This window comes from Leucopleurus acutus, assembly GCF_964270905.1.
Source record: "Leucopleurus acutus genome assembly, chromosome: 8".
Taxonomy (NCBI): Eukaryota; Metazoa; Chordata; class Mammalia; order Artiodactyla; family Delphinidae; genus Leucopleurus; species Leucopleurus acutus.
In genome coordinates this window covers 103,078,040-103,105,541 of record NC_139151.1, presented here as the reverse complement: position 1 = coordinate 103,105,541, position 27,502 = coordinate 103,078,040, and the positions used below count along the sequence as shown (strand labels likewise).

The following is a 27,502-nucleotide window of genomic DNA, read 5'->3' as shown; positions in this document are numbered from 1 at the left end:
GGGCTTGCTTGACTCAGGAAGCAGAGCAAGGTGCTTAGCAACAACACTAAGCAATGGAGGCACACATCATGCCTCAAGACAATAAGACAATAGTAGAAAAATAATGCCTACATCCTGCCCAGTGATGTCACCAAGATAATGACCTCTAGGGCATACTCTCTGCACTCATTAAAAACAATAATTTAGGGAAAGGTGACATTTCAAAGTGAAAGACCCTCATTATACTGAGACCTGAAATAATTTTTCCATAGTGCCATGACAGTCCCAGATGGGCCATATAGGGTCAAAAAAATACCCCACCTGACATGTCGGAGGAGTTAATGATGGAAGACTCAAAGGAGAACGAGGAAGAAGGTGGTCTTCTCCCCCACCCCTCTTTTCCTTTGATTATAAAAATGTAACCCACTAAGTACTTGGGGCAGTGCAGCGAGATGCTCACCTGCCCGCTGGTAAGCCTCACAAGCATCCTATTCTAATTAATCACTTCTTATCTATCACTTTGCCTCTCACTGAATTCTTTCTGTGCTGAGACATAAAGAACCGGAGCCCCTTGGAGTTCCCTGAGGCATCACCTGGCAGTTTCAAAGCTGAGAACAGGGACAGGGAAGGGTGCTCCAGGTAGAGAATGCTGGGCTACCAGTGTGGGGAGAAGCATGCCAGTGTCCGGTTAGGAAAGACCTTGAATCTCACGCTTAGAAGTCCAGCTTGTTCTGCACCGGACACTGGAATAAATGGAATGGCCAGAGATGACCAGCAGGGGGTGCTGGGATGTCCCCAGAGGGGAGGGAGTCACCGTCTCAGCCCGTCTGTAGCCCATTCCTGGCACAGCAGTGTACCAGGTAGGGAGCTCTGTTATAGATGATGGAGCCACTGAGGGAAGCAGGAGAAAGGCCTTTAATAAACTGCAGACGCTGCAGGGAGAAGGCACGGTAAGGAGGCACGTGGCACCAGCTAACATTTATTGAGCACTTGCTACGTGCTGGGCGCTTTTCTCCATGCTTTCTGCATTTTAACTTATGTGCTTCTTAACAACAACCCCGTAAGGTAGATGCTATTCTTATCTTCTTTTCACAGAAGGGGAAACTGAGGTACAAAAAGGTGATGGGCCCAGGCTCACCCACACACTCAGGGAGAGCCTGAGCAAGGACCGGAACCAGAATGCAGGCTCCTTGTTAAAGGGCCTCTTTACAAAAGCCCCCTGAGAGTGGTTCGAGTGGGGGGGAGGGGCAGGGAGACACTTTGGGTGTCGGAGGAGAGGAAAGCAGGGACCTGCCAGCGCAATTGGCTGGCGGCGTCTGGGGCTGTGCGAGAGGAGTGGAGAGGGGCTGCAGGGCAAGAGAACCTGAGGAGAGGGGACAGCCCCCCAGGCCATCCAGAGAGGGGGATGCAGGGCAGAAGGGGAGGTGATGGGGGGGACCTGAGCTGGGCTCTTCTGACCCAGCCGGGCCTCAGGAATCTGGCTGGCCATCGTCTCCTTCCCAGGAGTCCCCCAGCACCCTCCAGCAGGCCGAGGACAGGACAGGAACAGTGTCCTCCACCGCCCTCTCAACCCGCACCCCGATCTCGTGGGATTTTCACAAAAGCCAGGCAACAGGAGTGCAGGAGTCAGACCCTAACCCCCCACTACGAATGGAGAACTGAGTCCCCGAGAGGGAATGTGGCTCAGAGGCGGCCTGGAGCCAGGGCAGAGTCAGGAGTGGGGACACTCCCATGAGTGTCCTGCCACCGGAGCCCCAGGAGGCAAGGTCCTGGGCCCTCTTTCCCAACTTGGCCTCCAGCCCAGGGCTCCCCTCCTGAGTGTTCCCGGGATCGTCAAACCCACTATGTGCAAACAGAACACTCATCTTCTGCCAAACCAGCTCCTTCTCCAGCACTCTCAGTTTCAGGGACCTGCGCACCAGTTCTTGAGGATGTTCAAGCCCCAATCCTTGATGTCCCCTTCATGTGTCCCTCACCCTTTCCCCAGCACCACCTATCCGTCGTTGCATCCTGTAGATCCAGGCGCCTGAATAACTGGCATCAACCCACCTCTCTTTCCCAACACCTTCTGTAGTCCCAGCCATCAGTTTCTCTGCTGGTTATGCCAACAGCTTCCTAACTGACCCACCAGCCTCAGGATCCCCACAGCAAACAGACTCCTCTCTGTGTGCAAGCATCCTTCTTAGAGCCATCTGATCTGATCTCATCACTGTTTGAAATGCCACCCCCCTTTACCAGCCCACAAGGCCCAGCCTAGTCTGACCCTCCAAAAACCTTTCACCTGCATCTCCCATTGCCCCTCTATCTCCACCCCCCATCTTGCTCACTCTGGATTACACACCATTTCCTGAATGCAGTGGTATGCCAGGTCTGGCTCTTACTGGCTCTAGAATGCTGAATTTTGCCAGCTGGTTGTTGAACACAATTAAATTGTATTAAAAATTAAATTAAAAATTTAACTAGATTACATAAACTTACTATTAAATAAAGTATATTAAGAACAAAGGTAATAAATACTCACAACTCATTACTTCCTAATTCGTTTACTAGATTTTACTATTATTTCTGCTCTTAAGGTTATGTAGGTCTATTGTATCTGCCTGGTGGAAATCCTAGAGAATAGGATGCTCCTTATTGTCCATTTCTTCCAGACAGTGTTCAGCGACATTACACTGGTAGCATGAAATCAGCCATGGTGCAAGTAGTTACACTGCAAATCAACAAACACTATAAATCAGATCGATTTATTGTTTTGTTAATCGTCTAGACCAGGGATAAGCAAACTACAAGCCAAATCTGGCCCACCACCTGTTTGTGTAAATAAAGTTTTATTGGAACCCAGCCACACCTATTCTTTTCCTTATTGTTCTGTGGCTGTTTCTGCACTACAATAGCAGAGTTGAGTCATTGCAATAGAGACTGTGTGGCCCTGAAGCCTAAAACATTTACCTCTTGGTCCTTCATGGAAAAAGTCTGTTACTCATTAACAAAACCAAAAAATAGCAACCAAAATTCACATCAGAACTACACATGGAGAGATAGGTGTCAAACGCTTCCCAGCACACCACTGCCTGAAGGTGTCAGGACAATTCACACCTCTGTTCTTGGCACATGATCTTCTCTTTGCCCTTAGTGCCTTTTCTTTTCTGATCCACCTGTAAAGTTCCTCACCATTCTTCAAAACGTCCATTTTCCCATGCTCCTGTATTAGTTAGCAATGTGCTGTGTAAGAAACCACCCCAAAATCCAATGGCTTTTAAAAATGCATTCTATGGACTTCCCTGGTGGTACAGTGGTTAAGAATCCACCTGCCAATGCAGGGAACACGGGCTCGAGCCCTGGTCCGGGAAGATCCCACATGCCGTGGAGCAACTATGCCTGTGCACCACAACTACTGAGCCTGAGCTCTAGAGCCTGTGAGGCACAACTACTGAAGCCTGTGTGCCTAGAGCCCATGCTCTGCAACAAGAGAAGCCACCACAGTAAAAAGCCCACGCACCGCAAAGAGTAGCCCCCACTCAATGCAATTAGAGAAAGCCCGCGCGCAGCAACAAAGACCCAATGCAGCCATTAATTAATTAATTAATCATAAAAAAATAAAAATGCATTGTTTCTCATTAGAGTATGTGTCGTCTGGGTGGTTCTGCTGATCTGGGCTGGGCTTGACTGATCTCAGTTGTGCTCACTCGTGGTGCAGGATCAACAGCAGGGCGGGGAGGGGTTAGCTAGTCTGTGATGGCCTCAGCCCATATGACTCAGCTATGCTCCATATGGTCTCTCTTATCTTCAGCAGAGGAGACTGGGCTTGTTCTCATCGCCCAGGTGCGGGTCCAAGAGAACAACGAAAAACGGGCAAGCTCTTTTGAGGCTTTCAAGAGACACTCCATCACTTCTGCCCCATTTCATTAGCCAAACCTGTTCAGATTTAAGGGGTGGGAAAGTCGATGTTTCAAAGTCACATTTCATGGGGCATTATGGATAGAAGCAGGAGAGAACTGGGGTTATTTTTACGTTCAGTCTATCATACTACCTTCCCCTCTTTCTTCAAGCGAAGGAGCTTACTCCTGATTCTGTTTTCATCCAGCACTCCTAAGAAGCAAAACAAAACCCAGCCTGTCATAAGCACTTTGTTACAATAAGAAAGATACTGGAAACATTGATTTATTTACCTTTGTGCACAAAGGGACAAGAGACGAGCTGTAAGTTTCTTTAGACACAGAAAATGGCAATTGGTGTATTTTTTAAGTTACTGGGGAATTCCCTGGTGGTCCAGTGGTTATGACTCTGTGCTTTCACTGCTGAGGATGTTCAGTCCCTGGTGGGGGGAACTAATATCCCACAAGCCACATGGCACAGCCAAAAAAAACCAAAAACAAAACCAAAAAAAGTCCACCACCACCAACAAAAAAAAAACACTCAAAAAATAAAGTTACTGTATCAGCCAGGATTTAATCAGAGAAACAAAATTACTGGGAGTGATTATAGGCAGTAAAGTTGTATCATATGGATAAGACCCTACATAATTGTGAGGGCTGATCATATAAGACTGCCATCTTTGTTTCTGGTGCTGGAGCTAAAAGATGGCAGGCAGACAGCTGGAATGAATGTGATGTGAGGTGAGGGAGGCAAGAATGAACTTGCACCAGTGAGAATAAGCTAGTACCCACAGGATGGACCAGAACCTGTATCAGTCTCTCACTGCGTCTAAGCTTCCAACTTTAATGAAGCAGATGACCCACAGGAGAAGCTGGCACTCCACCAGGGAGCTAAACATGCACCTGAAACAAGAGTAGCAGAAGCTGGAGAAGCTGTGGACCCAGGTACTGCTCGTTGCTAAAAAGGTGAGCTAGCAAATGAGGGTCATTGTGAGGGAGATGCAGCTGCTTCTGGTGCCCCTGCACCAACCTTCCTAGTGGAAAAAGGATACAACTCCTGTTTCACTTCTACTTCCCAAATCTTACACAAAATGTCACTCGTGGCCCACACTAAAGAGAACTATGCAGAGAAGGGAATTCTGGGAAGCAGTTCCAGCTTAGCTAAAATGACATGACAAATTCATTGCAGCTTCAGATGTTAATTCGAATATTATTACCCATGGAGACCAGTTAGCACTAAAGGCCTTTAGAGATGAAAGGTCACATTCCTGAGGCCCTCAGATTCACGCTGTGGTTAGTTCCACCATTCCAGAATTGATTGTGAGATTAGTACTCAGTAGCTGGTAGACTCTCACGTTGCTTTCCTTCCCCTGTAGTGTGGACGATTATGGTAAAAGGACCAAGTGGAAACCTCTGGAATTGTCCCCCCACCCCTGTGAAGTTATAAATCAAGTGATACGACAACCTGAAGAAACTGAAGAGATTAGTGCCACCTTTAGGGGTTTGAGAGATGCAAAAGTGGTGATTCCAGGCATATCCCCTTCTTATTTGCAGGTGGAAAAGCAAGCTTAGTGATGTGGCAATGCCAATCACAGCTGCAATTCTAGATTTGAGATCTTTATTGGAGAAACTCAGTATAAACCCCAGCAACTGTTATGTGGCTATTGAACTAGTAAATGCTTTCTCTTACATTCCCATGAATATGGGAATTTACACTGTTTGCATTTACATAGCAAGGGTAACAGTATACCTTTACTGTCTTGTCCCTGGATTATGCCATCTTCCAGCAAACTGCAAGGTCCAAAGGGACGTTGATAGTCTTGACAACACAGAGAACACCATCTTGACACACTCAATTGAAGCTATTATGCTAACTGGACACTATTATCAGGAAACAGCAAGCGTTAAACATATGTGTGCCAGAGAGCTGGAGATGAACCCCATGGAAGTTCAAGTTGCCTGCCACATCAGGAAAGTTTCCAGGGGTCCAGAGGTCTGGGGAATGTTGCATGTCTCTTCTAAAGTGAGAGACAGGGACTTCACTGGCAGTCCAGTGCTTAAGAATCCTTGCTTCCCCTGCAGGGGGCGTGTGTTCGATCCCTGGTCAGGGAACTAGGATCCCACATGCCACGTGGCGCGACCAAAATAAATAAATAAATAAAATGTAAAAAATAAATAAAGTGAGAGACAAGTTGCTGCCGCTTAACAGTATATGTCACGAAGAAAGAGGAGCAATGTACGGCGTGCCTTTTGGATTTTGGAGCCAACGTAGGTCCCATTGGGGCAAACTGCTTTGACTCATTTTCTGGGTAACCTGTAAATCTGACAATGTTCGATCTGGATCTAAAAAAAGCTCTGCAAAAGTCCAGCCTGTGGTGCAAGCTGCCCTACCGCTTGGGCAGGTGTCAGCCAAAGATGCCATGTGGCATATCTAGCAAGCCCCAATAGGAGGATCACAGCTAAGACCCATGGAATTTTTGACATGCTGTCCTCTGCCAACGACTATTCTATCCTCTCAAAAGCAGCCTCTGGCTTGCCTCTGGGCCCTGGTGAAGACTGAATGACTGATTTATGGAACACCGAGTGATTATCAGACCGAAATGTTCATCATAAACTGGGTGTTATCTGACCCACAGAATCATGAAATTGGATTTTCACAGTTGTATCCCATTAGAAATTGAAGTGGTATATATGATACTGGGGAGAAGGTATAAATTAGCAGTTTGGGATTAACAAATACACGCTAATACATATAAAAGAGGTAATCAACATGGACCTCCTGTATAGCAAGGGAGGTCTGATCCAGAAGACACAAATGAATTACATGAGCAGGTGCTTCAGCCTACCGTGATGTCTGTTTCTAATGCTTCATCTCCTTTCCCTCTGTTTACACTCAAAGGCTTCAAGGGGAGGAGGAAAAAGGACAGGCCTGATTTATGGAAGACTTTGCACAGTAAGCCAGCGACAGCCAGAAGTGGACAGTTGCTGCACGACAGCCCCATTCAGAGTTGGCCCTGAAAGACGGTGGTGAAGAAAAATCCTCCCAGTAGGCAGAACTTCGGGCAATACATATACTATCCACTTTGTGTGGAAGGAAAGGGGCTAAGGTGCAGATTCATATGGGCTCTTGAGCAGTATCTGATGGGCTGGTCATTTCCAGAGACTTGGAAAGAACACAACTGGGAACTTGATGATATGATGGTCTAGGGAAGAGGTCTGTGGATGGCTTCTTAAAATGCTCACGAAATGGAAAGTTACTCGTGTCGATGTAAATGCAATGTAAGGTGGTCAGTGCAGGAGCCCTCGCTAACTGGATGAGATGGCCCATTCTATGGACTCAGCCAGCCTCTTTCCTCAACTACATCAGTGCTTTCTCAAGGGACCTATCACAAAGTGGGAAGCCACCAGCTTTCTATATGTCTGTATAGGAGATGTCTGTGCTCTTCGTTCAGGTTTTCACACAGTTGTTTTTTTAATTAAGAAAAAATTTATTGTGGTAAAATATTCATTAACATAAAATTTGCCATTTTAACCGTTTTCAGTGTACAATTCAGGGGCACTGAGTACACTCACACTGTTGTGTAACACTCACCACGGTCCATCTCCAGAACTTTTCATCATGCCAAACTGAGACTCTGCACCCATTAAAAAATAACTTTCCATCATCCCCTTCCCACAGCCTCTGGTAGCCGTTATTTAACCTTCTGTGTCTATAAATGTGCCTATTCTGGGTACCTCATTTAAGTGGAACCATATGATATTTGTTCTTTTGTGTCTGGCTTATTTCACTTAGCATAGCGTCTTCAGGGTTCATCCATGTTGTGGTATGTTATCAGTAGTTCCTTCCTTTTAAGGCTCAGTAATATTCCATTTTATCTATGGACCACATTTGGCTTATCTCTCCATCTGTCCATGGACATTTGGGTTGTTTCCACCTCTTGGCTGTTGTGGATAATGCTGTTACAAACAGGGGTGTATAAATACCAGTTTGAATCCCTGCTTTCAATTCTTTCGGCGCATACCCAGAAGTGGACTTGTTGGATCATAATCACAGGGGTTTTTTTGGTTTGGGGGAGTGGTTTGGCCACGCACACCATACCACGTGGCTTGCAGGATCTTAGTTCCTTGACCAGGGATGGAACCCACTCCCTCAGCAGTGAGAGTGTGGAGTCTTAACCACTGGACTGCCAGGGAATTCCCCATAATCACAGTTTTTTGGTTTTTTTATTAAAAAAAAATTTTTTTGGCTGCATTGGGTCTTTGTTGCTGTGCGCAGGCTTTCTCTAGTTGCAGAGAGTGGGGGCTACGCTTCATTGTGGTGCGCGGGCTTCCCATTGCAGTGGTTTCTCTTGTTGCGGAGCATGGGCTCTAGGCGCGTGGGCTTCAGTAGTCGTGGCACGCAGGCTCAGTAGTTGTGGCTCGCGGGCTGTGGAGTGCAGGCTCAGTAGTTGTGGCGCACGGGCTTAGTTGCTCCACGGCATGTGGGATCTTCCTAGACCAGGGCTTGAGCTCGTGTTCCCTGTATTGGCAGGTGGCTTCTTAACCACTGCACCACCAGGGAAGCCCACAGTTTTTTAAACATGCTCAAGTTAAGTCTTTGTTTCATCAAGTTAACCATTTTGCAGCATCATTCTTTTTTTCATTTCCAAGAGTTTGTGACGCCTGTTCCTCCCTGTAATGAAAGTAGTGTACGTGGCAACAACAGGTTTTTGTTTGTTGGGTTTTGATTGGTTTTGTTTTGTTTCTTTTTCTTTTTTCTTTTTTTTTTTTTTTTTTGGTCACACCACGGGGCATTCAAGATCTTCCCCAACCAGGGATCGAACCTGAACCCCCACCTGTAGTGGAAGCATGAAGTCTTAACCACTGGACCGCTGGGGAAGTCCTGGTTTTGTTTTTTTATAACAGCAGTGAAAACTCTTATGGAGCCAACTTTTGATGGAAACACCATCAGTTCAAATGCCAATACAGTTCTTCCAAGACAGACCTTTTGATTCTAGATATGAAGAAAACATTAATCATATCTTGGCTGTTTCTATGTAAAAGCTGTTTGCCGCAGAAAAAAAAAAGTCTTGATTACCAGCATCATTTACAAATCTTAGAAGTGGCATTTATCAGTGCCACTTCTAAAAACATGGCATTTATCAGTGAAATCTGTTGACTCATCAGCCTGGATAAAGAATCTGTTATTTTTCAGCTAATTACCAAGAAAAAAAAAAAGTTCTTCAGCATCACGTCACATCAATACGTTGTGTTGTCACTCTCTCTGAGAGTAGAACACTTACACTCTTTTGTTGAGCATCTTGCGCTAACACGTCACTCATATAATTTTACATGCCAGCATTATTGGGTTCTTTTTCTGGACAATTGGTCTGTTACAGATAACTTGCTCTTTGAGCCTTTGTACTAAATGTAGCCTATAAAAGCCTTACCCTGTTTGTTTTGAGATACGATAGGTTAAAAATTAGCACATTTATTTGTCAAATGGCTGTAATTTGTAATTTAGTTCTCTTCAATTTTCCTGAAGCCATTGCTACACTTGTAAATTGTAATTCTTCATCGCTAACCCTACCAGATTTGTCCACAGTCCTAAGCTCCTCCTCTTTCACTTTACACCTGATGATAAAACAGCATCACATGGAATCGCTAGACCCATTTGTAAAACACAAACACTAATAAGACATACAATTGAAGGGCATCATATATAACTAAACAGGAAACTTGCAACAAGATATGAAATCATGCTGAAATTCACTTCTAACCTGCATAATTCATGTTTTACAGTGTTCGCATCAACAGCAAAGTGGCAGGGAGGCCACTACGTCGAGGCAAAAATGATTTCCTTAGAAGAAAAATTTCCTCTGATTTTCTATTACACCAGAGTGTTTGCGTCCCTAAGTCAGTCATCTGCGCCTAAGGGGAGGTGGAGGGAGGTAACCAGGAGGGCGAGGCTGAGGTCACCTTCTTTACCACCTCCTATCCGGGCAATACCATGTTCACACATGATCGACAGACTTCCTGATCTCACGCTGAAAACTGAGCAAGGCCCCACCCAATGAGCACTGCAGATGGGGCTGAACAACGTTTCACAAATGGTTTCCGAGGCTGCTCGATTACTGTCCATCACTGAAAGCGCTGGCATCACACAGCACATGAGTTTCAAAAATAATGCTGAGGGTTTTTTTTTCTCATCACAAGACAGAATCCGTAAACTAGAAAGATCTCAAGGCTAATTCCGTGGTTTTGCAGAACGCAGAAATCTCTGCCCTAGAATATCGATCCTGTCTGCTTGTTGATCCACGCTCTAGCCTATAGGAACGGTGGGAAACAGAGGTTCCTGGCCCAGTGCTTTAAATCCAAGACCCGGAAGTTCTCACATTACTTCTGCTCTCACCCTTTGGCCAAGCCTAGGTGCAAGGCACCCTGGGAAATGTCATCTCTAGCTGGGAGGCCACGTGCCAGGAAGAGGAGGAGAATGGATTTGTGGAACAATTAGTAGTCCTATCACAAACTTTTGCCTTGTCTGCTACTGGCGACAGACACTGAGCCCTTTGAGGGCTTTCATCACTGGGAACCTGATACCCAACGCTGCTATGGACTTGGCTGTGACCAAGCACTCAGGAAGCAGCTGTAGTCAAACGAGGGACCTGAAAGCTTCCAGAAGATTGAGCAGCTCATTTATACTCTTTGAGCCACAGTACCTTCCTCTGTAAACTGGGGGTAAATAATATCCATCCTGTGAGGTTATTGTGAGGATTATATTAAAAGTGCATACAAACCCATAGAATATACACCACTAAGAGTGAATCCTAATGTAAACTATGGAATCTGGAGGATGCTGCTGTGTCATTGTAGGTTCATCAATTGTAGTAAACGTACCACTTTGGTTGGAATGTTAATAATGTGGGAGACTATGCATGTGGTCGGGGCAAAGGCATATGGGAAATCGCTGTACCTTCCCCTCAATTTTCCTGTGAACCTTACATTGCTTTAAATGAAGTCTTGTGGGCTTCCCTGGTGGCGCAGTGGTTAGGAATCTGCCTGCCAATGCAGGAGACACGGGTTCGAGGCCTGGTCCGGGAAGATTCCACATGCCGTGGAGCAACTAAGCCCGTGCGCCACAACTACTGAGCCTGCTCTCTAGAGCCCACGTGCCACAACTACTGAACCCCGTGTGCCTAGAGCCCGTGCTCCTCAACAAGAGAAGCCACCGCAATGAGAAGCCCGCGCACCACAACGAAGAGTAGCCCCTGCTCGCCGCAACTAGAGAAAAGCCCGCACACAGCAACAAAGACTCAACACAGCCATAAATAAATAAATAAATAGATTTAAAAAGAAAAAAAAGTTCTTAATGTAGGTCCTCAGTAAATAATGGCTGACGGTTTTATTTTAGTAATAACCCAAGAGAGGTATTTCCTCTTCATCCCTGTCAATGATGAAGGAGAGAATAACGATACTAATTAACATTTATTGTGCTGCAAGTATAAGTTTTACATATCTTAACTTTTTTGATCCTTTGAGGTAGGTGTTATTATCCCCATTTTACAGAGGAAGAAACTGAGGCATAGGAAGATTAAGCAGCTAGCCCACGGCCACACACCTACTTACAGTGGAGTTGGGCAGTTTGAACCTTAGAGCCAGTTGGTATCTAGGTACAACTGGGGACTAGACCATTTGGCTTCTTGAAGTTTTTTCCAGTAACAGAGCTAAACTTGCTAAAGCAACTGCTGGGGCCTATGGTGTCACCCCAGAATTCTCTGTCCAGCTTTCCCATTGACCTGCTGGGTCACCTTGGGCCAGTCCCTTCTCCTTTCTTGACCTCAGTTTCATCCTTTTACATTGAGGAGGTTAGACACACCGATCCTTGATTCTGGACTGTAGCCCAGGAGGAGGCATTTGGGAATTAGGTCTACTAAGGGGCCTGTTTGTGACATCATAGAGGGGAGAATTCCATGAGAAGTCAGGCTTTCCTAGAAGCCCCAGTGCCACGGCTTAGGCGAGAAAGGCAATCCAGGAAGGGCTCTTAGGCCCACATCTTGAGCTTTCCTCAATCCGGGGTTCACAGCATAGTCATGGATCAACCCTCGATGGCTGAAAAGGCTCAAAGTGAGGCAGACACTGATGACTCGGATGTGTTCTCTCACCCCAGTTCACCAACCACACACCACAGGCCAGGCCATGGTGGAGTCCACCACCATCACCGAAGGGTGTCCCGTCCCCATGGTGAGTCCCACCATCATGGCATATCCCCTCATCGTGATGGATCTCAAGACTTCCATGACAATGCCTTCTCCCGCCATTCCCACCGCTTCCACCGCTCCTCATCCCTCTTCCCGGATACTTCCTGTGGCGCTTTCATCTCCCACCATTCCTATGGTGAGGACCACTGTGATGACGAGCACCACCACAGTAGCAGGAGACATCACGGGGGGCCCCACCAACATAGGGAGTCCTACCACCACGGGAGACTCCAGCAGCACAGGGAGTCCCAGCACCATGGTGGGTTTCACCACCACAGTGAGGTTTCCCACCATAGTGGGCTTTATCACCAAGGTGTGCCTTACAACCATAGAGACTTCTCCCACTCTGGTAGCCCTGCCCAACACAGTGAGGCCCATCACCATGGCGGGCACCACCATCATGAAGCCCATCACCACGGAAGGCCTGCCTCCATGGGGTCCTACCACCATGACGAGCACCAGCACAGAGAGCACCAGCACGGTGCACATCCTCGTGATTACCTCCACCGAGAGCACCGCTATGGGGAGTACCGTCGTGGTAGCTCCCAACTCTTTGGCCCACACACGTCCCACAGTGTGGCCTCAGCCTCCCTCGGCTCTGCCTGTTCTCGTCAAGTAGCCCCCCAACCTAGCAAGCCAGATAGACAGAGCTCAGCCTTCAGCTTGGCTCGTTCCCTGAACACAGCGTACTCACACCCTGCCCAGACCTCCAGCAAAGTCCATCCTCAGGGCTCCTCCTCTAAAACCTCGGAAAGCTGGCCCGAAGAAGACGAGCAGATTCAGAAGCACAAAAGTGAGTCTTGGCTTGCCCCCCACCCCCCAACTCCAGCTGCCTGGCCCAGATTCCAGACCTGAGTCAGGCCCTGAACGCCCTTCCGCAGATCACGAGGCTTGCTCTCACCTGCAGGTGTATCCCATTGGCTATTCACTTGCCTGACTGTTCACCATCCAATCTTTTATTCCTGGGATTAGGCACTTCTCCAGACTGTCGGTTGTTGGTTCATGCCGTCACTGCTTTATTCATTCGCATGTTCACTTCTCGAACATTTCCTCTTCTCTAGTATGAAAGCTGGGGGTGATCACTTATACAGCCAATCCCAGACTACCCAGTGAGAGGGGTCTAGCATCCGTATCAGAACATTTACCACCGTGGATTCTGTTTGTCCATGTTTCCCCCACTGAACTGTGAGCTTCTTGAGGCCAGAGGCTGGAACCAGTGCCTGAATGAGGGCCTGGTTAGAGGGCAGGGAGGGACTTTGGCTGTTAACATATGATCCCCCAAACTTGGCCCCTGGTAGTTCCGTAAACACGGCATCAGCTTCACAAACAAGCAGTGAGGGGTGAGTGTCTAATTGTTTGTGGGCAGAAAAGTCAGCCAACAGGGGTGATGTTTCAGCAGAATCTTGGAGGGAGAGGGAGAGTTTACCAAGAGGATGGGGTGGCGAGGAGGATGGGGTCTTCCGTGTGTAAGTTGCCATGTGACTTAAAGAAAAGCATGGAGGTGTAGGAGCGTGAGCTCAAGCAGACCTCAAATCCCAAGCAAGCTGGCACCTGTCGGGGAAAGGGTCAAGCCTGTGGCTCCTATACCAGTGCAGGACTAGCACGGAGGCACCTGAGTGAGCTCATGGCAGGCAGGCCTGGGAGGGAGACCGGATCGCTGTGTCCCCTTCCCCCATGGGCTTGGCTTTCTGGCCCTTTCACAGCTGGCCGAGCCCCACGAACCCACAAGAAGCTGCACACTGTGGACCTCTTCTATTTGTTGTGGGAGAAATTAAGCCACCTCATGTGGGGCCTTTCGAGAATGCTCAGGAAACTGACTGACTCCTTGGCCTTTGAAGCCTTCATCGTCTTCATCGTCTGCCTCAACACCATCATGCTCGTGGCCCAGACCTTCGCTGAAGTCGAGGTCCGGGGTGGTAAGAGCCAGGGAGCCCTGTTCACATGGAGAAGGCCACTGATGTTGTCCCAAGCCTCCCGTGGGCCGGATCAAGTGCCGGGGGATTTATATCGCTTATCCCATTTGATCCTCACCCTGGGAAGTAAGCGGCATTGCCCAGCAGTAGAGTGAGGCTCAGAGAGTTTTGCTGAAGTCAACCAGCCCGCCAGAGGCAGAAAAGCCCAATAAATTTGAGGTTTGCTGTTTTGGACTATAGCCACCAGGTGGCGCATCAGCTCTAAGTACGCTGCTTTGCGGGAAGGATGCCCAGAACCCAGGTCAGCTGGAAGGGCCAGGAGACTGTGCAAGCAGGAGGCCCTGGAGGGATGAGGGTGGGAAACCTGGGAAGATGGTCCCTAAAACCCTGGGGAGCAAAGTGAAGGTAAGGACCTGCCACAGGGCCCATAAACTAAGGAGAGAAGAAGAGTGATGTTTCTTGCAAGCTGTTTCAGGCTCCATTCTAAGCCCTTTACTATGTGAAAAGCATTTTTTTTTTTTTTTTTTTTTTTTTTTTTTGTGGTACGCGGGCCTCTCACTGTTGTGGCCTCTCCCGTTGCGGAGCACAGGCTCCAGACGCACAGGCTCAGCGGCCATGGCTCACGGGCCCAGCCGCTCCGCGGCATGTGGGATCTTCCCGGACCGGGGCACGAACCCGCATCCCCTGCATGGGCAGGCGGACTCTCAACCACTGCGCCAACAGGGAAGCCCGTGAAAAGCATTTAATGCTTGTGAAAATTCTATCAGGCAGACTGTTATTATCACCATTTTATAGGCAAGAAGAGTGAGTCACAGAGCAGTTAAAACACACAGCCATTGGGCAGAGTCAGCTTCTCCCTAAATGGCTGAGTGTGAGGTTCCAGTGGGGAGGAGGAAGGAGAGGCTGGGTTGCTGGGGAGACCCCTGAGTGAGACCCCCCTCCCCCGTGTCCCCCACAGAGTGGTACTTCATGGCCTTGGACTCCATCTTCCTCTGCATCTACGTGGTGGAAGCTGTGCTCAAAATCATTGCTCTGGGCCTCAAGTATTTTTTGGACCCCTGGAACAACCTGGGTGGGTAGGGATGGGGCGTGTGTGTGTGTGTGTGTGTGTGTGTGTGTGTGTGTGCGTGTAGTGGGAGCCCCTGAACTGCCCAGGGGCGACAGGAGCAGGGGGTGTTGGCACTGGGAGGTCTGTGAGCCTGGGCAGGAGCCCATTACACCCAGGTGCCCGTGTTTCTGTAGATTTCTTCATCATGATCATGGCTGTGCTGGAGTTCATGCTCATGCAGATCAACTCTTCCTCCATGCGCATGGTCTACAACCAAAGCATCTTCCGCATCTTCAAGGTCTTCAAGAGCCTGCGAGCCTTGCGAGCTATCCGGGTCCTGCGGAGGCTCAGGTCAGCGGACCCACAGCTGCCCACAAGGAGGCTGCAGACTCCAGCCTGCTTTTCCTGCCATCCACTAGGATCAATCTCTTTATTTTCCAGAGAGGGTCTGGGACACCCCCCGCCCCAAGTCACTAGCAAATCAGGGACCTCCCACCCCTGTAATCAGCAGTCTGAAAGCTGTAATCAGCTCCAACTGCTAGACACTGATCCCCACCCCACTGACTCAGCCTCTTTCTCAACCTCTGCCCACAGCTTCCTGACCAGCCTCCAGGAAGTGACTGGGACCCTGGCCCAGTCCTTGCCGTCCATCACCGCCATCCTCATCCTCATGTTCACCTGTCTCTGTATCCTGTGCCACGGGGGCTGGGGTGGGAGAGTGAGATGTTGCAATGGACGGAGTTGGGGGGAGAGACCAGGAACTGGGGGTGGCAGGGAGAGAGGAAGAAGGGGAGAGAGGACCCTGTGAGCCTGGTTTGGTCCTCAACAGCCAGTCCTGTTCTCTGTGGTGTTCCGGGCACTGTTCCGCTACTCTGACCCCAAGCGCTTCCAGAACATCTTCACCACCATCTTCACCCTCTTCACCTTGCTCACCCTGGACGACTGGTCCCTCATCTACCTGGACAGCCGAGCCCAGGGTAGGGCAGGCCTCAGGCTGGGTGGAGGGCAGGGGCTGGCTGAGTGGGCAGACCCTGAGGGCTCAGTTACCCCATCTGCAAAGTGGGGCCTCTGAGGCTTGCTGGCAGGGGTGTGGTGAGGACCGGCAAGGAACTCACAGCTCGAACGACCCCCTCTCTCCCAGGCGCCTGGTACATCATCCCCATTCTCATGATATATATCATCATCCAGTACTTCATCTTCCTCAAGTGAGGCCCCCACGCCTGTGCTCCCCAGCTTCACTTCCCCCAGCCTAACCCCGGGGCATCCCCTCCCCTCCCCTCTCACCATGGCTCTGCCACGATGAACCCAGAGGAGGGTTCAGGGCCTCCCCTCCAGCCTCCTCCTGTCTCCCACCCCAGCCTGGTGATTGCCGTCCTGGTGGATAACTTCCAGATGGCCCTGCTCAAAGGCCTGGAGAAAGTGAAGCAGGAGGTAGTGAGGGAGTGGGGCAGGGGGACGAATCAGGAAGACATGGGGAGGGGGACACAGAAGCTGGAGGGAAGGAAGGAAGGTGCTCCAGGGATGGGCAGACATGGGACGCTGGCAGAACTGAGGCCTCTTCTTCACAGAAGGCCTCCCAGATCCATGAGAAGCTACTGGATGACTCACTGACAGAGCTCATCGAAGCAGGTACCAGCAGCCTGCTTCTTCCCAGGCAGGCACAGAGCTCCAGGCTCAGCCTTATTTATTTATCTACCTATCTACCTATTTATTTATTTATTTTTGGCCATGCTGCGCGGCTAGAGGGATCTTAGTTCCCCAACCAGGGGTCAAACTCAGGTCCCGGCAGTGAAAGCGCCAAGTCCTAACCACTGGACCTACTGCCAGGGAATTCCCGACGCCCAGGTTTAGAGTCTTAGAACCTGACACTCAGGAGAACTTTCAGAGCTTAGAACTTCGGTCCAGAAAGCTCCACGACTAACCGTCAACAACCAATTAAACTGATAGTCAATTCTTGAAAGACCCATTTGCAAAACAACTAATTAGCCCAATTATGATTCACCAAACGTTCGTTTCTGTTAATAACTTACAAAGTTTGTAGCAGTTGGTCTTATGCGAGGTGGCTTCAACTGTTTTTGAGGCTTTTGTCAAGGTGTTATACCCACTTGTCCAGAGTCACTCCAAGTGTCTATAAAAATTGAGTCTATAAAAATGAAGGTTTCTGTACATGTTCATCTTTACACACCTGACTTTCTGGGTAAATAGATTTTGAGCCAATTGCTTTGCCTCCTGCTTAAAGACCTTCAGAACTTTAGAATCTGAGCTCCAGAATCCCAGGATCATCAACACCAGAGGACTAAGGGCCCTCAGGGGTCACCTGGACCCCCACCTGCCCTCTCCATCATGAACACTCAGTGCAGAAAAGCTTAAGCAAAAAGAGGAATTAACTGTCTTAAATTATTAGCAATTTGAGAGTTCATGGGCTTTCAGGAACGGCTGGATCCAGGACCCAATGATGGCTGAGATTTGGTCTCCTTCCAGTTCTCCGCTCTGTGGCTGTCTGTGTGGTTTTGTGCTTAGGGTGCTCTTCCTTTGTGGTGGGAAAGTGACCACCTGCAACTCTAGTCCCAAATCCTCACAGTTTAAGTATCCCAAGCTCTCCCAGCAGGGATCCCCTTCTCCCACCAGTTCGAACAACATCCCAGAAATGAATCTCCTTGGCTCAGGTTGGTCACCTGCCTATTTCTGAACCAATCGCTACGGCTGAAAGGATAGGCTATTCTGCTTGGCCAGGCTTGAGTCATATGTCCTTAGAGCTGGGGGGTGGGGTCAACGCCAGCTAGGCAACGTGCACCGAAAGGGGTGGGAGTGGTTCCCCAGGAAAATTGGGAAACTTTTACCAGAAGAAGAGGGAACGCATGCTGGATGCGCAAACAAACAAAACACACTCCATGCCCGGAGAAACAATCTCTTTGGGGTCATCCTGGACAAAAACCCCTTTAGCTCCTGTTTGACTATCTCCATGACACACGGGGTTTCCTCCACCTTCTCTCAATCCAGGCAGCATCTTGACCTCACCCTTCTTTCCCTACATGCAGAGCCTGAAGAGGTGATAAGTGGACACACTATACAGAAGCAGCTCATTGAGAAAAAATTTGGAGGCATGACTGAGAAGTAAGGAGATGCAAAGGGAGGGGAGGCCTCAGGTCTAAGGGGAGAGGTCCGGGGGCCAGACCGGTGGACCGCCGTGGGAAAGGGGCATTGCCCGCCTCTCTGAAAGGGCGGTAGAGCCCTAAGGCTTATGTAGAGCCTGTGGGTGGGATGTGGAGGCCTTGAGTGGCTTCTGCTCACTGAGTCACCTGGTACCACCAAGAGAATCCCACCAGCAGCACCTGAAGGGCCACGAGAGCCCCTCTGAGGCCGAGGGCCCAGAGCAGGGGCAGCGGACAGAGGCTGCAGGAGCAGGGGTTCTGCTCATCTTTTTGCTCCAGAAGCATCCCTGATCCTTGCTCTGGGCGAGGACTCCAGAGGCCCAAAGCGGACACAGACTAGCACCTGCCCGTGAGGGCCCCCCCTCTAAAGACCTTGGCGGGGCCACGTAGGGTGGGTGGACTCCAGCTGGCTTCAGGGATGGGGAGGGTGGGTCGGGAAACAGCTTGGTAAAGGCCTGGAAGGCAGATGTCAACGCGAGTGGCCGGCTGGGCCAGGACAGCTGGGGACTAGTGGCTGTGCTCATGGCCAGGGGCCCTTGGCACTCCTGCGCCCTGGCTCTCAGGCCTGGCTCCCCAGAGAACCAGCCTAACTGCTGGCACCTTCCAGGCTCTTCTTGGCCACCGACAAAGCTTGAGCGCCACGCCCTCCATGATCATGGCCCCACCCCACACCTCCAGCACATCCTGGCTTTATGTACAGCACAGCACATACTTCTCCACCTTCAGGTCTTTGCCCACACTGTTCTCTCTGCCTGGAATGTTCTCTGGCTGCCAACACCAGGCTCAGGTGATCAAGAGCCGGAAAAGCTGAGATCCAATCCTGCTCGTTTCATCTCCCGGCCGCCCTCCCGGCCGCCCTCCCGGCTGCCCTCCAGATCCTGGTACCTTGGCCTGGGCTCCTCTGTGATGCTTTCCCTGGGGGTTTCTCGGCCTCCAAACTCTTCTCCACTGGCCCACCTCCACCTCCACTGAGAGTGGTCTTGTTTTTGTTGTTTAGTTTGTTTGTTTGAATCTTTTTTTTCTTCCTTCCTTTTTCTTTTTAATGATTTAGAGACTGATCTTTGTTAAAAGTAGTTTTGGCTTTCCCTGCCTTCCCCGAGTTTACAGCCCTACAAGGCCTCCTGTCTCCCTTAGCTTAAGGTCCGGGCGCCCTGCTTTGACCTCCCCTGGATATCTCCACCTTGAATTCATCCGTCCCGAGGCGCACCCCGGCCCCCAGTACACTCCCTGCTGCTCACAGACCTTGGCGCACCAGAAACTGGGTCTGAGCTCAGCAAACCCTCAAGTGTCTTTCAAGCTCAGCTCAGTGACGCTTCCTCCAGAAGCCTTTCCTGATCCCCAGTACTTGGGTGAGGTTTTCCTCCTCTGGGCCCCTCGATGCCCTCTGTTTATACTTATCACAAGTGTAAACACCCTTGGTTTGCTTTCCTGGCTCTGCCACAGACTGAGCTTCTTAAGGGCAGCGGCTGTTTCTTATTTGTTTCTATGTCCTCGGAGCACCGCGCAGTGTTCATTGATTTCAGGGTTATATGATGGCTGGATTGATAAGACAGGCTGGCCGTGAAGGAGTTAATGAATGGGTAGTGGGTGGGGCTGGGGGTTTAGGTGGATGGCTGACTGTGAAGGGGTGGGGGGCGGGGCCGGGGAAGAGCAGGTGGATGGAGGGATAGGTGAGTGAGGGAAAGGGCGGGGCGGCCCCATGGGTGAGGAATGGCTAGATAGACGGGCGGGGATGCAGGTAGGTGGTTGAGCGGGTGCAGGAGTCAGCATGGGGTAGCTTGGACGCATGGAGGCATGGGCGGTTTGGAGGTAAACAGTTTAATCGTCAGAACCCTCTGTGGTACCGGCAGCTGGTGGCAGCAGGGGCGTGGATATGTGGAAAATGAAATATACCGTGGAGGGCCACACACAGAGAAGTGGCGCCCCTGGCTGGAAATGGAGGCATGGGGTGCTGTGAGTGGGGGGAGAAGGGGGCTCTGGGGGCTGAGATGGCCCAGCCTTGCCTCCCCCCCTGCCCCCTCCCCCTGCCCCCCCTGCCCGCCCCCCCCCCCCCCCCCCCCCGTGCCCTCAGGCAGCGGGAGCTCCTGTTCCACTTCCTGCAGCTGGTGTCCGGGGTGGAGCATTACCAGCAGAAATTCCGCTCCCAGGCAGCTGTCATCGATGAGATTGTGGACACCGCGTTTGAGGTGAACCAGGCAGGACCTGGGAGGAGCCAGATGGAGGGGGAGGGCACTGGAAGGCCGGGCCTCGGGGGCTTTGCCTGGAAGCCGCCCTGAGTAACAGTGGTGTGGGCCTCTGGGAGGCAGAGGGCTGGCGCCATCACCTGTCACCCACCCCGCAGGCTGGAGAGGAGGACTTCAGGAAGTGATCCCCAGAGTGGCAGCCCGAGTCCAGGCTTCAGCCTCTGGCAGGCTCTCCCCCGGGTCGGGCCAAGTCCCCATCTCTGCTGGAAAGATCACTGGGCCTGCAGGGCTGGGCCCCAACAGAGCTTTAAAACCCCAGGTGGCTCCGTGTCCTCCCTGGCTGGGCCCGAGCCGCAAGGGAACCTGTGGGCCTGCACGCACGTGCATCCTCGAGCATGTGTGTGCAAGTGTTTCAGGTGAAAGGCTCTGTCCTTGGCTCCCTCCCTGCCCCACTGGGGCCTGGCATCCTGGCCTGGCAGGGCCTTAACAGCAGCCAGCGGGGTGACGTGGCATGTGGGCCAGGCTCAGTGCTGGAGGGAGAGGGAGCGGTCACCCTGCTTTGGGGAGGGAGGCCCGTCTGGCCCAGGAGACAGGAGAACAAGAACAGGACGGTTGTCAGGGCCCGAGGGACCAGGATGCTCCAGAAACGAGGTCTCGGAGCCCAGGCCTGCCGGCACCGTCTGCATCCAGCAGAAGGGTGCCAGCTCGATGCGGGCAGCCTGAGCTCGGAAGGCAGAGGCCATCGCCATGCCCTGCCCTGCCTGGGGTCAGGCTAAAGAGCCTCAGTGAGGGGAGGGAGGGTGCAGGCTGCTCAAGTCCTTGTGGCCTCGGGGTGGGGGGCCGGGTGTGTGTGGAGTGGACAAGCCTCTGTTAGAGGGAAGCAAGGATGAGTTCCCTTGCTTTTAGCCTGAGCCTGGGCAGGATGCCCAAGACGGCGGCGGGGCACTGAGCACTAAGTCAAGCCCAGCCAGAGGCAGGGAGGCCTCCCGCCAGATGGGGAGTGAAGCTGGCAGAGTGAAGCTGGAGGGGCTCGGGACGGAACCCAGGAGTGGGAGCTGAGAGGTGACAGACGGTTTTGCCAGCCACCCCCTACCTCCAGTGCGGACCAGACAGTGGTAACGCCTTCGGGCCCCCGGACAGAAGCAGCGCGTCTCCTCCCTCGCCCGGCCGAGGGTGCGGGCTGGCCCAGGGCCCGGGCATTGACTGTGCGGAGGAAATGCCATCTGGGATTTGGGCACAGATTCCGGGGGTGGAGAGGCCACCCGGCCTCACCTCACCCCACCACCTCACACACTGATTCAACAAGCATTTCCTGCCACTTCTCACCCCGTGGCAGCCACTCAGGAGGCTCCTGCTGGGTGGCACATGGGAGCTCTTCCAGCGGCTGCCCCACCGCAGGCCCCCGGGCTGTCTGCGAGGCCATATCCGACAGGCTTGAGCCGCTGGGAGGCTGGAAGTTTTCCCTCCATCCCTCATCACACTCAGCCCCTCAAGCTTCCAGGTGGGAATCAGTTCATTTGCCATCTCCCCATCGCCACCCCATATGGCCTCCCAGGGCTCTAGAGGGCAGGGCCTGGGAGCTGGGGCTGTTCCTCAGTAAGTGCCAGCATTGGCAGGGAGCCAGGCAGGCACGAGGCCTAGCCGGCCGGGCCCTAGGGTGCTCTCCACAGCCACCCTGTCCAGCCGCCTGGGCCTAGGGGTGCCCACACCTCGTGCTCCCACAGGATCTGCTTCCTGCCCATCCTGTCTCAGGCATGGGTGTGTGTCTGTGCATCTGAGGAACAGCTCCGGCTGGGGCAGGTGTGTACCTGGGGCTGTGTGTTTTGGGATGTATTCTCCAGGTTATCCTCGGGATGGGGGTGTTGCTTCTGTGTGTGTGTGTGTGTGTTTCCGGTTTGCTAGGTTATGTTTGTCTTTTTCTGGATATATGTGTGGTGTCTGGGAGCAATCTGAGGGTGCATGGTGGGTTTATGTGTCTGTCTGGTGTCTTGCGAAGTTCTGGACGTGTGTGTTTGCATGTGTAGCGAGCGTTAATTCCAGCCACAAATTCAGGTGCGCAAAAAATGTTCCATCTCTTCTTTAAATGACATTGAATTGCATCTGTCCCCTTGTCCCTCCTACGGACAGTGGATTTGACCTCGGTCCCCTTCGCGCTCCCTGCCAGCCCCTTGCAGGCGTCTTGCTCAGGACAAAGCACTGGGGAGTCCTTCCGGCATGTGGTCCACAGGGTCCAGCCTTCGTGGTCTCTTGCCCTGCAGGGGCTCTGCCATGTCTGGGCCACATGCTGGTATAAGAATCTCACAGGCTGAGAGCTCAGTGCACTGGGGCCAGGCTGGCTAAAACTCTCACGCGCCACTCTGAGTCGTCCTGGCAACTGAGAGGAAGCAGAACTCAGGTGCGGCTCAGAGCCTTCACTGGCTCCCGTCCCTTTCCAGTCTTGGGGCATCATCCCTCTCCTGTGACTTTGTCTCCGAACCCATAACTCTGCCAATACTGGGAGTCTCTAGAGGTTTGTTCCTCTACGTCTGTGATGCTGGGGTGTTCGGGGGACTCCAAATTTGGGAGCTGAACTTTGCACCCTTAGCACCGTCTGGGCTGAGACAGCAGAAGCTCAGCTGTGGGTGGTGTGGGCGCCCTGTCAGCTGGAGGGGGGTATTGGGAGCTGCCGAGAGTGGGACTGGGGAACAGGAGAGGGAGGAAGAGTGAGGCACTCAGAAGAGACCAATGCAAGAAGCAGTGCTAGCAATTTATTGCCACATATATGGTCCAGGAACCTGACATGCCCTCCACCGACGCGCTCACTCCTGCCCAGACCCGCCCGCTCCCTCCCTCCCCCAAGCCCACAGGGGTCTACTACAGGGTCACACAGTCCTGCTTTAGAAGTTGGAAGGAGTTCTGCCAGGGAACCGTAAGGATCTCAAAGTCACAGAGCAGCTTCTGCAAATAGATCATGAGGAAAGAAGGAGGGGTGAGCCCAGGCCCCAGGCCGCCTGCTGCCCACAGTCAGCCCTGTGCCTGCGGTGCTCCGGGATGCAAGGAGGAACATCAAGTTAGATGCCAGGACCAGAGCCCAGATCTTTCCAGCCCAGCCCCTCACTCCAGGGGGAGCCCCAGTCTGCTCCTCTCTGCACCTCACACTGCTCTCAAGGCTGAGTCATCCAGGAGGCAGGGACAGGGCCAGCCAGACCGATTCGAGCTGTACAACCAGAGGGCCCGGCCGCTGGCCACTGGGTGAGCTGATGCCTGGCTGGGGGCAGGGCTGTTACCTCCTGCTGCACCCCTGCGGCCAGGGGGCAGGTGGTGAGGTCTATGTGGTCTCCAGCCATGGCATTCTTCCGACAGGCCGTGCTCCCCATCTCCACGGTCAGGTAGTACTTGATGCCCGCCACCAACTGAGGCAGAGGTGGGGGCAGGTCAGGGGTGCCGGGGGACAACCTTTGACCTGGACCTCTCACCTCCCTCCATTTGCTCCCATCTCCCATTACCTTCCCTAGGACATATCCGGCACACTGCCTTTGGGATTCAGGTCTGGGAGGAGGGGAGAGGAAGGATGGGGAGGGGGCGGCAGGCAGTTCTGGTGGGGAGCCCTGGGGAGAGGGGCAGAGACTGGGCCACGCAGGAGGCTGAGACCCAAGTCCACACAACTGCCCCATCTCCCTCTCCCCCCCTCCCCAACTCGCCCATCCCGGCAGGGACTAGTGTGAGGCTAGTGAGGTAGCCATGCAAATTCAGGGTTGGATCTTATTCGAAATTTAGATATTCTGTTCCGCAAGAAGTTTTGGCATTAATTGGATTTTGAAAAATATGTTGTATTAAAATGCCATGCTGATTACTCTTGTGTCGCCCCCTCCATCTGCTGCCCGGGTGGGGTCACGCTCGCCTCCCACGGCCCGGCCCCGCCCCGCCCCGCCGGCCGGGCGCACCTGGCTCTGCGCCCGGAGGATGGTGGTGTCGCGGAAGTAGTAGATGCTGTTGCTGCCCATGTTGTAGCTGGCCATGGCCGCCTGCGTCGCCTTCCGCACCTGCGGGTCGTTGGGCGACAGGTCCTGCCGCTCTCCGACCTCGCGATCCCCCGGCCGGGCCCGGGCGTCGCGGGGCAGCGCCAGGAGGCAGAGCGCGAGCAGGGCCAGGCCCAGCGGCAGCAGAAGGCTCGGACGCGCCATGGTTGCCGGCGTCGGTGTCCAGCCGCGGGCCCGCGCCGCTTTTACGGGCTGCGCGGCCCCGCCCGGCCCCGCCCGCCGCGTGCCTCCACCGGCGGGGAGGGATCGCCGGGCCTGGGCAAGGCCGCCTTCCGGGCGCGCCGAGGGGGACAGCGGACAGCCCCGAGCACACCTGTGTATCACGACGCTGCGTGCCCTCCAGGCACACCTAGTCCGGTGAGGGAAAGGGCAAGGACAGCCCCCAGCAACAAGTGCCACCAGTGGGACAGTTCACAGAGGCCCATCACGTGTGAAATACCAACAACAGCTACCAGCAAGCTCTTAACTGTCTCCACTGTGTAGCCTTGGAGAAGTTACTTAACTCTCACGGCCTCAATTTCCGCCTCTGTGAAACGGGTTGCTGTGAGGATTCAATAAGTAAAGGGCTTAGGGGAGGCCAGGAGCTGTATAAACAGCAGGTAAGTAGGAGATGTTACTGCGCCGAGCGGGGCACTGTTTAACCCTCACAACCAGCATGACGTGGGGATCAGTAATGTTTCCACTTTACAGAGGAGTGAACAGGAGAAAGAGGGAACAACTGATTTTGCCCAAGGACACCGACTGGTAAAGAGTAAACGGTGACACTGGCTTTTGAGCCCCAGCAGCCTAACCCAAATCTGTGCTCTCAAGCCAGACTGAACCCAAAGAATGAGAACTGGCCAGAAGGAGGTGTGTGGGTGGTCCCAGCTCTGCCGTTTACTGCCGGGGGGACTTCCAGCAAGTCCCTGGACCTCTGGGAGCCTCAGTGTCCTCATCTGAAGAAATGTGACAACTCTTGTCTTCTAAGGTTGTGCTGACAATAATGGCCTGAGACTGGGTCACCCATAGGTAAACTGGGCCTGTGCTGGAGGTACCAGCAATATAGGGCTATGATGTTTTTTGGAATAATCTGACAATCTATAAAAAACAGCATTGAAGTAGTCAACACGGGAAAAGTGTGGCTTTTGTTGGAATGTTTTAGAATTAGTATTTTAGAGTTCAGGGTCGTTTGTACTTTTAATCACTTGTTGCCAGGGGGAGGTGGGGCTTTTTGCTCCTGGGACACAAAGATCTTATTGGTGCTTAGGGCCTCCAAGGATCCTACCTGGGGTTTGGGACAGGCTGTGGTTTTCAGTACCCAACAAAGTGTTGGTGCTTAAAAGTGTTGGTGCTTAATAAGTGGTAGCTATGATTGTGATGAATATTATGAGAAAGCATCCAGCATGCCCCCCGGCACCCCCACCAATTCTCGGCCTCTCAGAATCCCAGGGCCAGGAAAGGCACTGATTTCTCCCAGGGAGACCAGGACCAGTGTGGTCACTGCCCAGTCCAGCTACTACCCCACCCCCTCAGCCCAGCTGTGAAAAACAACCTTTGGATGCCAAGGGACAGTCTCAAGTTTGTTGTGGGCTCAGGTGTCTGCCTTAAAGGGACAGACCCATTTGTGTGAGAGCTGGCAAGAGCTTGGCTTGATGAGGAGGCCAAGGTCAGGCAGGAGCCCAACCCGAGAGAAGCTGGGAGTGGGGGAGTAAGAGGCCCAAGCCCGCAGCCCAGGGGAGAGGTGGAGAGGTAGCCCCAGGGGGCCAGGAGTCTCCTTGGGTTCTCCCGGATCTGCTCTCCTGTTACTTGGAACTCAGCTGTGGCCACACTTAAACTCCAACAGCTCCCTGGGAGATAAGCCAAGGCCCAGACTCTGACTCACCAAGGGCCAGTGGGTCCCCAGCTCACTTGCCCCTACTCTACCTGTTATTCCTTTGTGCTGACACCAGCAAATCTTTTGCATGCCAACCTAACAATTTTCAAAGACTTTTCACCCACTGGTCTGTTCTCGTAAGCACCCTGAGTAAGCATCATCCTCATTTTGCAGATGAAGAAAGTTAATCAGAGAGGTCAGGACACTTGTCTAAGGTCACTCACTCAGCTAGAAGTGGTGTCCTGGTGAGAAAAGAGGGATGGGGAAGGGAAATTAACAATTATCGGGCTCCTGATATGAGCCAGGCCTTGCACCAGGGACTCAACATATGTTCTCTCATCCTCATAACAGCTCTGCAGAAGCAGTGATTATTACTTTTTACAAGGAGGAAATGCAGGGTCAAAGGGGAAGGGTCAGGGGTGGGCGCTGGGGGGCAACCATGTGCCAGCATCCTAGTGTGTGAGTTCTGGACCACTCCACAGGGATATGAGGTCTGCTGTGCAGAGGGAGGCTCCCTGGGGGTGCGGGTGCCCCGGGAAGGGTTTTCCCAGGGCTGGGTCTCATCTGGAAAAGAGTCTTAGCCTGGACTCCATTCATGCTTAGTCTGGACCACTCTGGCTTCCAGAAGGAGGCCTGGGCCAGGTTTGAGCTCGGATGGGCCATCCCCACTGGCCACAGGACACAGCTTTCAGTTTTGCTGTGACCCAGACATCCCAACCCGGGTTGCCCACGGCACCCCTCTCTTGTCCCTGGCTGATGGGTCTTGCTGACCAGGGTGGGCCCTCGATATCCCCTTCACCCCAGGATCATGTCACCCCGGGCCTTCACGCTGCTCCCAGAACCCTCTTCCTTGAACCTTGAGCTGGGCCGCAGTTATTCCCTGCCCAGGGCTCGTCTCCCCTTTCCTGATGGATCATGTCCTGGAAAAGGGGCTGTGTGGCAAGGAAAGCTGCGATCCGACCGTGATTAAAGCTGCCCTCTGGGGAGAAGCTCTCCCAAGTGCCCTGGGTTTTGCGTTCATTAGCTGGTTGAATCTTCACAAACCTGCACCGGCTGACAGAGGAGGAGACTGAGGCTCAGAGCAGTGAAGCAACTTGTTCCAGGTCGCACGGAAGGAACTGAGCACAGAGCCAGGCCTGGCGGGCTCTTTCAAGCTACCATCCTTCAAGGCCAGAAGTGACAGTAGAGAGAGCCCTGGGTCCCTGCAGGGAGGAGGCAACATGGAAGGGAGGTGCATGTACTTC

The 27,502-nt window shown here is 52.3% G+C and overlaps 2 protein-coding genes across 2 annotated transcripts; one reads left to right on the top strand and one right to left on the bottom strand.

The window, feature by feature from the left end:
- Positions 1-11,923: 11,923 nt before the first annotated feature.
- Positions 11,924-20,572, top strand: CATSPER1 (cation channel sperm associated 1; the record flags this gene model as incomplete). The annotated part of the gene is made up of 12 exons (XM_082845035.1): positions 11,924-12,884; positions 13,795-14,007; positions 14,963-15,076; positions 15,247-15,403; positions 15,647-15,738; positions 15,886-16,029; positions 16,194-16,257; positions 16,411-16,483; positions 16,621-16,681; positions 18,091-18,166; positions 20,276-20,390; positions 20,546-20,572. The coding sequence occupies 12 exons, from the start codon at positions 11,924-11,926 to the stop codon at positions 20,570-20,572; spliced, it is 2,097 nt and encodes a 698-aa protein (XP_082701161.1).
- A 2,573-nt stretch (positions 20,573-23,145) lies between these two features.
- Positions 23,146-24,583, bottom strand: CST6 (cystatin E/M). Its single transcript, XM_082844642.1, has 3 exons — positions 24,311-24,583; positions 23,654-23,779; positions 23,146-23,324 (listed from the first exon to the last, which is right to left on the bottom strand). Exons 1-3 carry the CDS (start codon positions 24,548-24,550, stop codon positions 23,241-23,243), a joined length of 450 nt encoding a protein of 149 aa, XP_082700768.1. The 5' UTR covers positions 24,551-24,583; the 3' UTR covers positions 23,146-23,240.
- Between the last annotated feature and the right edge of the window lie 2,919 nt (positions 24,584-27,502).